The following is a 10,912-nucleotide window of genomic DNA, read 5'->3' on the forward strand; positions in this document are numbered from 1 at the left end:
GTGCCACACATGTGGTACCGCCGTACTCAGGAGAAGTAGTATAATGTGTGTTGTGGTGTATTTTTACACATACCCATCCTGGGTGGGAGAAATATCTCTGTAAATGACAATTGTTTTTTTTTTTTTTTTTTTTTTACACACAATTGTCCATTTACAGAGAGATTTCTCCTACCCAGTATGGGTATGTGTAAAAATACACCCCAAAACCCATTATACTACTTCTCCTGAGTACGGCGATACCACATGTGACACTTTTTTTGCAGCCTAGGTGCGCTAAGGGGCCCAACGTCCTATTTACAGGTCATTTTGAGGCTTTTATTTTCTAGACTACTCCTCACGGTTTAGGGCCCCTAAAATGCCAGGGCAGTATAGGAACCCCACAAGTGACCCCATTTTAGAAAGAAGACACCCCAAGGTATTGCGTTAGGTGTATGGCGAGTTCATAGAAGAATTTATTTTTTGTCACAAGTTAGTGAAAAATGACACTTTGTAAAAAAAAAAAAAAACAATAAAAATCAATTTCCACTAACTTTAGACATAAAATAAAATCTTCTATGAACTTGTCATACACCTAACAGAATACCTTGGGGTGTCTTTTTTTTTCTAAAATGGGGTCACTTGTGGGGTTCCTATACCGCCTTGGTATTTTACGGGCCCAAAACCATGAGTAGTCTGGAAACCAAATGTCTCAAAATGACTGTTCAGGGGTATAAGCATCTGCAAATTTTGATGACAGGTGGTCTATGAGGGGGCGGATTTTGTGGAACCAGTCATAAGCAGGGTCATCTTTTAGATGACAGGTTGTATTGGGCCTGATCTGATGGATAGGAGTGCTAGGGGGGTGACAGGAGGTGATTGATGGGTGTCTCAGGGGGTGGTTAGAGGGGAAAATAGATGCAATCAATGCACTGGGGAGGTGATCGGAATGGGGTCTGAGGGGGATCTGAGGGTTTGGCCGGGTGATCAGGAGCCCACACGGGGCAAATTAGGGCCTGATCTGATGGGTAGGTGTGCTAGGGGGTGACAGGAGGTGATTGATGGGTGTTTCAAGGTGTGATTAGAGGGGGGAATAGATGCAAGCAATGCACTGGCGAGGTGATCAGGGCTGGGGTCTGAGTGTGGGCGGGTGATTGAGTGCCCTAGGGGCAAATAGGGATCTAATCTGATGGGTAGCAGTGACAGGGGGTGATTGATGGGTAATTAGTGGGTGTTTAGGGTAGAGAACAGATGTAAACAATGCACTTGGGAGGTGATCTGACGTCGGATCTGCGGGCGATCTATTGGTGTGGGTGGGTGATCAGATTGCCCGCAAGGGGCAGGTTAGGGGCTGATTGATGGATGGCAGTGACAGGGGGTGATTGACAGGTGATCAGTGGGTTATTACAGGGGGGATAGAGGCATACAGTACACGGGAGGAGGGGGCGGTCTGGGGAGAATCTGAGGGGTGGGGGTGATCAGGAGGGAGCAGGGGGCAGTTTAGCGCATAAAAAAATATTAGCGTTTACAGATAGTGACAGGGAGTGATTGATGGGTGATTGGGTGCAAACAGTGTTCTGGGGGGTGGGCAGGGGGGGGGGGGGGGGGTCTGAAGGCTGGGGTGGGTGATCAGGGGGGCTGTGGGTGAAAAAAAAGGGTGGTGTGTACTTACTACTGCTTCCTCCTCGCTGGTGGTCTCTGGAACAATGAGACCACGAGGCGAGGAGGAAGCGTGTATAAAGCACTTTGTTTACCTAGCAAAGTGCTTTATACACTTAATTTAACTCGATTGGAGTCCAAGTACCCGGCCATCGATCCCCGGCGGAGGATCACGTCACGGATGACGTGATCGCTCCGCCCATGCCCGTACAAGGACCGCTGCCTCTGTGCATGCGGCTGTCCTTGCGGGATTCACTTTCCGGCCGCCCCTGTGCAGTGGGCGGTCGTTAAAGAGACACTGAAGCGAAAAAAAAAATATGATGAATTGGTTGTGTACTATGAATAATTACTAGAAGATTAGCAGCAAAGAAAATATTCTCATACTTTTATTTTCAGGTATATAGTGTTTTTTCTAACATTGCATTATCCTATAATATGTGCAGATTACACAACACTCAGCATTCAAAATGAGTCTTTCAGAGCAGTCTGTGAAGTAATGGCATCTCCTCTGCCAGAGGAAAAGTAAACAGTTCAATTACAGTTGAGATAATAAGTCAGATAACAGCCCTCTCCACGACCAAGTTAGTCGGAGAGCTTAATAGCTTTTTTGCATAGAGATAACTGGAGTTTCTCAACTCTTCCTGTACTGGAAACAATTAGACTGATGTATCTGATCTTAATGTTTTTTTTCTTAGCTGTACTACACATACAAATCATAATATCATTTTTTTTTGCTTCAGTGTCTCTTTAAGTGGTTAAAGTGGTATGGACAGGTTACAGCCTTGCCTTACCCACTGTCTAAGGCAAATGGTGTATAATTTAGGGGAAAAAATACATTTTATCTGAGAACTCAAAATGCCCTAAAATCACAACTCTGTGTAGTCTTGGCAGAGCTAAGTAAATAACTGTGTAGAAGTGTGCCTTTTTTTTCCTTCTACCTAACTCCTGCTTGGTCACAGCAAATAACAGGCAAGATATTTTATTTAGACTAAAAATAAAATACAGTTCTGCAGTTCATCGCACGTGTTTTGTTTGGGGGTTTTTTTTGTTTTGTTTTTTTGTGGCAGAGGCAGCAGTTAGTGTCAGGCAGTAGGACACTGGAAATTCATACAGCTATTTCAAAATAAACATTTTAGGATAGAATAAAAATATTTCTAATAATGAGCTATCAAAGATGTGCCTCAAAAGGAAACCTGAAAAGTGGTAGGTCAGGAGTGGCACACCTTTCCAAACGTCAAAGATGGATGCATAACCTGCGTGTCAAGCCACACCCAATTCATAACAAAGTACAGGGTCAGTTAGCACACCAATTTTTAAATTCCAAAGTGTTTTATTCTTCACATCACAAGTCAACACAGAGATTGACTATTGTTTCTGGGACATGGAGGGTCCCCTTCATCAGAAAGTGCAGATTATACATGTTGTGTGGTCTGCACTTTCTGATGAGGGGGACCCTCCGTGGCCCCGGAAAAATTGTCAATCTGTGTGTTGACTTGTGATGGGAAAGAATAAAACACTTCGGAATTTACAAATTGGTGTGCTAACTGACCCTGGACTTTGTTGTTACAAAAGGGAACATGAGGAATACAGAAGAGGCTGCCATCTTCATTGCTAGTTACCTGTCTGCTGTGCTTTTGCTCTGCCCCTAATACCTGAAGTCGCTGGCCCAGAATGAGCATGCTCAAAGCTTAGCATGACAGCCAAGCAACTGGCATTGTAAGGGAACGATGATGGCAGTCTCTGTGTTCCTCACACTTTCGGTTCCCTTTAGCTAGTTGCCTGAGGAGGCAGGGAAGGCTACAGGGTAGAGGAGAGCTATGTAAGGTGATTACTGGAGCAGGAAGATGCCTAGAGTGGAGGACAGAAGGTCTTGTGTAACTCAGCGCTGTGATGGGATGCGTAGCTTTGTGTAACATAGTAACACATTTCTCTTTCTGGGTCTTGTAGGATTCTCGGCTTGGAAAGGTCTCCTTCTCTGTATTTGGTCCATTTGGAGCAGCAGTACAAGTTGTCCTTATATTGTATCCTTTATACAGTTTGAGGAAGTATGATGGCTATACAGTATATGTGCTCCTTTTCAAAATTGCTTGCTGTGTTGCTAAATTTTAAAAAGAAAGGTATATGTGATTTTGCTAAATTTATTGTAATGTGTGGAGCAAAAAAAAGATGCTAAAGTTGGAATCTGCACTCATCTGCAATTGGGAATTGGGAATTCTGATTAGGCAATCTGACCACCTGCTGCACTTCTGCATTTGTATAATGCTCCACTGCTCTTTGCATTGGTTTTGGTAATTCTGCCCAGCCCATTCACCTCCCCTCAGTGATGATGTAACAGAGCTGCTCAACAAGGAATCTAGCCTGCAGCTTAGTAGACAGATCTGGTGAAGTGACAATTCTTATGCTTCATACACAATTGAGATAAAAGTCTTTGGAAAATGCAAGATCACAGACCAATTTTACCCCCTTCCATGTAGTATGAGAGCCATACTCTACACAGTCTATTCTATTGAGCTGCACTCCCCATCAGATAAAATCTTTGCAAGATGTTGCACACAAAGATGCCCGTACACCCTCAAAAGATTATCTGCAAAAGATCGGTTCCTGCAAAAGATCCATTCCTGCAAAATGCATTCATAGTCTATGAGATCTGCAGATCCTCATACACACCTAGTTTAACAGACAATCATCTGCAGATCAGATCCACCAGGATGGATTTTCAGATCTGCAGATGATTGCCAGATATGCAGATGAAGTCTGTTAAACAAAGTGTGTATGAGGATCTGCAGATCTCATAGACTATGAATGCATTTTGCAGGAATGGATCTTTTGCAGGAACAGATCTTTTGCAGATAATAATCTTTTGAGTGTGTACAGCATCTTTGTGTGCAGCATCTTGCAAAGATTTTATCTGATGGGGAGTGCAGCTCCATAGAACAGACTGTGTAGAGTATGGCTCTCATACTACATGGAAGGGGGTAAAATTGGTCTGTGATCTTGCATTTTTCAAAGACTTTTATCTCAAGTGTGTATGAAGCATTAGTATACAACTTGCTATGGATGGGTCTGTGTGTTCAGATTACTATCACTCCTTGGCAGTGAACAGAGGTGATGTTATATGACTGACCAAAGCCTTATGTGCACCATAGAAATAGACTCTGGAAAGCATGTATGGCTTGTATCCTTAACCTTATTCCAGTTACCTGATGGCTGCATCAGTGGTTGGATTTTACAGCTCTCCATTGTTCAAAAGACTGCGGCCTCAAAAGTATAACACAACCATGACCAAAGTAAGTATTTTTTCTACCCAAGTAAAATGCTGTAAATAGGTCTATTGTGTAGTATTCTCTCAAGCTGTTGCTAGATGTCCAGTGTTGTCACAAACTGAATAGCCTTACATCTAAGACCTGAAAGACTTCAAAAGCCCAATACTGTAACACTTAGGCGCAGTTGCACGCCTAAGGTTAGTGGGGCAGCACCACATACCCCACAGAAACAAGGCTACATATGACCCTGCACCATGGGGTGGCTATAGGGTCATATGCGTAGCGCCACCCCCGGCTTGTGACATACTCCCTGCTGGGGAGGAAGTACAGTCCGCACATGCCTATTGCATTGCACTGCACTCCCATCATGCATGCTTACTGCATCGCCCATTGCCTTTCATTACTGCATGTTACATGTGGTAGACATGGATCATGTGGTAACACCCTGCAGACTTTGCATCGGGATTGCAGCGATTTGGATGCTTCTCTCTCACCACGTTACATTGTGACAGCTGTGCAAGTCTCCATAGGCTTGCATGGCCCATATGGAGGGGAAACATAACCTGCTGCAATGCAGCACGTAAGCGTGCAAGGGGCATAAAAATCAAGCAAAGTAACTTTTTATTATTAACATGAGCTTTCTCTCCTAGATCATTGGAAACTGTGTCTCCCTACTTGTGCTGAGCTCTGCTCTCCCTGTTTTCTCCAGAACATTGGGTGAGCTCTTCTTCTGATAATGTAAAATGTGTGCTCTGGAATATTTGACTTGAACAAGGCATTCCAACTGATGATGATGATGATGATTGATGATCACCACCATTACTTGCAGCTCTATATGGCTTAGCAGTGTGAATTCTGTCTTTCAAACTGTAAGGGCTGGTTCAAACTGCAAGAGCCTTTTTTTAGAGCTAGTGATTTGAAAAGTTCTTGCTAATGCAATGCTATGGGGGATTTTTATAAAATCGCATCACTCAAATGAAAACACACTCATAGGATAACATTAGCAAGAGCTCTATAGCCTGACTTAGGCTTCAGGCTGACTGACTTGAGTTAGATTCTTTCTGAGTACCAGACTGTTTAGTTGCTGCAGAGTGTTGTATGTGATAAAGGACTTTGTACTTAGAAGACCATTTTTCTATTGCTGACTATAGACTTACTTTACTCTACAGGGTGGTTGGTTATCACGCTCCTCCGGCCAGTGAATGATTTCTGCATACATCACTTTGTGAGCTAGGCTAGATCTAAGTGACTCATTTTGGCCACTTCAGTTGACAGAATTAGCAGGTCTTTAGGGACTTTGAGTTTTGGTGGGTCTCAAAGGTGCACTGCTATGATAATGGGGTGGTGCAGGCTTCTGTATACAGACTGACCTTTTTGTGGCTTCAGTTTCTTTAATAAGCTTCTATACAGCTGTGAATTTGTATAAATCAAGTATTCTGTATCGTGTATAAATTGTCAGGTTTCCAAGTTCCTGCTTTATTACACACTGAGAAGTTTGTGTGATTACTAAAGTCTATCTCATTGTATGAAATTCCTTTCAGGCATCACCAGATTTGATCTCCTTGGTGACTTTGGGCGATTTAACTGGCTTGGAAACTTTTACCTGATCTTCCTGTATAACATTCTGTTTGCTGGTCTCACTACACTTTGCCTAGTGAAGAAGTTTACTTGGGCTATACAAGCTGAACTCATCCGTGCATTTGGTAAGTTCCATAACTATGCAGAGGGCTAGAAATCCACTAAACAGAACCTCTGTGGTTCATACAGTATGGACAGTTTAAAAAACAAGTTTTGGAAAAATATTAGGTAGATTTGTTTCCTATTTGGATTCATCTAAAATTGATATCTTTACATTTCCACTAGTGCTTTCTGAGCCATCAACTCAGATGCCATCCCTATAAAAATCCAGATTCCAGGCTGTGTACAGTTTGTCTCTATTGACAATGTGGGCTAAAGATGTTAATAAAAGTCATGTGGTGGCTCTGATTGACCACCAGGTGGAGCCTGAATGTTGGAAATTGCATATGACAGTAAACAGCAGTGCACAGAATGGACATACTACCGCAGTTGCAGGACATAACTTCAGTCAGCTAGTATGCAATGTACCAGTCAGATAATACACTGATCTGTACAAAAGCCAAAGCAGAGGTGCTTTTTTAAAATATGGTCTTTTTACAGCTGATTGCTGCACTAATCCTGCTCGTTTTTACCCACATCTTGTGCACAGGTGTAGCTCCAGCCTTGAGGCTTTTTGGCTAATGTGACACCACAGGTCTACAGTGACAGTGTTACATAGATGGGTTTAGTTATTGCCCAAAATGATGTCTAAGAGAAAACTGAAATGGCATACTACCTTTACCAAGAATTAAATGTCTGGAAGCCTGCCATAAAGTCCTGGTACACGAGGCAATATTCACTGCCAATCAAACAATCCAAACAAGTGATCATAATTTGGAAAAATCAAGAGTGCAAACACTTTGGCAGACTGATCACCACTGTTAAAGGGGAACTGAAGAGAGAGGTATATGGAGGCTGTCATGTTTATTTCCTTTTAATCAATACCAGTTGCCTGGCAGCTCTGCTGGTCTATTTCTCTGCAGTAGTATCTGAATAAAACCAGAAACAAGCATGCAGCTAGTCTTGTCAGATCAGACTTATAAGTCTGAACCACTGAATCACCTGATCTGCTGCATGCTTGTTCAGGGGCTATGGCTAATAGTATTAGAGGCAGAGGATCAGCAGAGCTGCCAGGCAACTGGTATTGATTAAAAGGAAATAAACAGGACAGCCTCCATATACCTCTCTCTTCAGTTCCCCTTTAATTGCTGAATCTGTTGTTTGGTGGCATAGACATGGCAGTCACTGTTTGTGCATGTCATGCCATGTAGAGGTGCCAGCACCTGATTGAAAGATTACAAGAAATTTCTGGGAACAAAAGTTTTGGAGGGACGCCAAACCCACATACATACAATGGAGATTGCCTTTGATTTTGGTTTCTGATCAAGATGTTTGATAGGAATATGTGCCAGAAAAGTTGGCTGTGATCTGCCCATGTGTATTAGGTCTCAATGTGTTCCTGACCTTCATGCAGTATGGTTGGCATTAGTATTTTTTTTTTTTGTTTTTTTTTGTTTGTTTTTTTTTTTTGTTATTCCTCTGTGCAGGTCTAGTTGGGATGGGTTGTTGTAACATTTCTGCTGTTTCCTGTACTAATCTGTCATCCTATTGTGTTTTAGGACTGGACAGGCTACCTCTGTCTGTGAACAGGATTCGGAGCCAAGGCAAGGCTTGACCTGTTTCGGTGTAGTTGCCTTTCTCGATGTAATGTGCACCTGATATCCAGGTACTTGAATCCCTGAGTGCCCAGACAGTCTGCTCTACAGATTGCTCTACGTTGTTTGAAGACTGAAGAAGTCTCAGGGCTGGATTCTTGGGACTAAAACATTGTTTGGGCTCTACACTCTGTGAATTCACCAACCCGCAAGGGAAATTGTGCGCTTTCCACCACAAGATCTGGAAGAAGAGCTAATAGGAAGCTATACGGAATTTCACAACAAACTGAGCCAACTCTCTGAGGGTGAAATAGTTTAAACCTGATTTGTGCTGCTACAGAGTAGGAGAAGGGTGTGGAGTGAATTAAATTTTTTTTTGTTTGTTTGTTTGTTTTTTTGTTTTAAACTGTTTTCGTTTTATTTTTTTATGAATTTGCATTTTAAAAAAGTATTACCCTGTGACCACCTATATTTAAGAAAAAGACTTTGAAGTGCAATGAAAGCAACACTATTTTTACACTAAGGAAGGGAAGAGGGAGTAATGAAAGTGTAAGGAACCTCTCCGCTCTGCTTGTGCTTGTTTACATGAACTCCACTCCAGCCTTCAGGACATTGTGTTGTCATCTCATCTGGTGTGCCACCTCTGCAGTGACAGAACACACCAGCATCATTCTGAAGTCCAGCATTCAACAGGTTCTCCTGTCCTCCTGCTGTAGAGGAGAGGACTCCATTTTGTATCTTTTGTATGTGTTTTGTGTTATGTGTTTGTTCCTCTGGCTTGTCAGTGAATGTGTTTTATTGCAGATGTCTATCAAGCCTATGGTGGAATTATTTGTGAATGTGTACTAGTCCATGCTGCTGTTTTTGTCTGTGGTAGGGAGTCTTCCAGAGGTATTCTGGATATGCAGTATTTTGTAGCATTTGTCTTTGTATGTTATGTATCAAACACATCATAGGGTTAAGCATAGACCGGTAACCACTCCATACGTGGCTCGCCCATCAGTAATGTAAATAATGACAGCCCACACTCCCCACCATGACCTGACCAGCTGTAGAGCCAGCAAGCTATCTTCATTTACGGACCATGGAGTCAGTCCACTAACAGAGTAAAGAAATTGACGTTGTCTTGTCTGGCCACTGTGTTGTGATGTTCAGTAATGAACAATAGACCATCTCCTCTCCTATAATCCGGTCTAGCTCATTCAGTCACAGTCTGATGTAAGATTCATTAGTTTTGGTAATATAGGTATTTAAGCTTTAAAAAAACCCAGGTAAAGCGACAAGTAGTGCCCTGTTTTTATGATACTTTGGTGTCTTAAAGAGAACCTGAGGTGTGTTTAAAGAATGTTCTCTGCATACAGAGGCTGGATCTGCCTATACAGCCCAGCCTCTGTTGCTATCCCAAACCCCACTAAGGTCCCCCTGCACTCTGCAATCCCTCATAAATCACAGCCGTGCTGTGAGGCTGTGTTTACATCTGTAGTGTCAGTCTCAGCTGCTCCCCTGCCTCCTGCATAGATCCGGTCCCTGCCCCCGTCCCTTCCCTCCAATCAGCAGGGAGGGAAGGGATGCAGGCGGGGACTGGAGTTCTGCAGGAGGCGGGGAGAGCAGCAGACTGACACTATAGAGATAAACACAGCCAGCTCTGACAAGCTGTTTGTCAGCAGCGTGGCTGTGATTTATGAGGGATTGCAGAGTGCAGAGGGACCTTGGGGGGTTTGGGATAGCAACAGAGGCTGGGCTGTATAGGCAGATCCAGCCTCTGTATGCAGATAATATTCTTCAAACCCACCTCGGGTTCTCTTTAAGTTAACCTGCCAGTTACTGCATAGTGACACTAGTGGTCGTAGTATTGTTCTTGTTAAAACAAAATTCCAGATAAAAAAAAAAAAAAATACCAGTAATGGACCTCACATCCCCTTAGCCTTCATTTTTATTCATGTCAGTTATTAGAGCAATGTAAGTATTAACTTTTTTTTTTTTTTTTTTTAATTCGCCAGCTGACATAGCTTTTAAAGGGACCCTGAACCCCTGAAGATTGGTAAAATTAAAATCCGCACTTACCTGGGGCTTCCACCAGCCCTCCGTAGCCTGCGAGGTTCTCCTGAGTCCTCTCCGTTGTCCCGCTGGTGGCCCTGTTAGCCCAGCGACTTCCGGCAAAGTCTTGCACAACTGCACCCGGCTCGATTACTTGCCACTCACCATAAGTGTACTGCTTATGTGCGGTTCTCAAGACTGAAATGCTCATGCGCAGGACACTTATGGCAGTGGGCGTGTGGTCAAGCCGGGTACGTGGATGGTTTGAGCATGTGCAATTGCACACAACTTCACCTTAAGTTGCTGGGCTAACTAAGCTGCCAGCGGGACCATGGAGGGTGACCCAGAGGACCCCGAGGGACCTCATGGGCTGAGAGAAGCCCCAGGTAAGTGCAGATTGTCGTTTTACCGGTTCAGGGTCCCTTTAAGGTTTTGGAATGGGGGCCACCTTAATGTTGTAGACTTTTTTTTTTTTTTTTTCTTTTCTTCCTACCCTGAAGAAATATGCACATAATAGGAACTACAGACAAATTAGCAAAATGTGCAGTTGAAACACCTATTGTGGTGTTTGAACTGTTTGTGTCAAATGGTTGACTATTTCACCCAGGCAACCTTCACATACAGTATGTCTGCTTTACTGTAGAACCCATCAAGTGACACCGTGATCCATGTGCAATTCACTTTTTCTCCAAGTTGATATTTCCA

General features: G+C 43.2%; 1 protein-coding gene across 1 annotated transcript in view; it reads left to right on the top strand.

Moving 5' to 3' along the window:
• Window positions 1–9,540, top strand: part of LMBR1L (limb development membrane protein 1 like) — a 100,081-nt gene extending 90,541 nt beyond the window's left edge. Inside the window, exons 13-17 of the mRNA XM_068265191.1 lie at window positions 3,583–3,656; window positions 4,832–4,922; window positions 5,549–5,615; window positions 6,440–6,601; window positions 8,135–9,540. Coding sequence (XP_068121292.1) covers window positions 3,583–3,656; window positions 4,832–4,922; window positions 5,549–5,615; window positions 6,440–6,601; window positions 8,135–8,190 — 450 coding nt within the window. The 3' untranslated portion in view covers window positions 8,191–9,540. The remainder of the gene's footprint in view (window positions 1–3,582; window positions 3,657–4,831; window positions 4,923–5,548; window positions 5,616–6,439; window positions 6,602–8,134) is intronic.
• Window positions 9,541–10,912: the final 1,372 nt, after the last annotated feature.

Source organism: Hyperolius riggenbachi, chromosome 2 (genome assembly GCF_040937935.1).
Source record: "Hyperolius riggenbachi isolate aHypRig1 chromosome 2, aHypRig1.pri, whole genome shotgun sequence".
NCBI lineage: Eukaryota > Metazoa > Chordata > Amphibia > Anura > Hyperoliidae > Hyperolius > Hyperolius riggenbachi.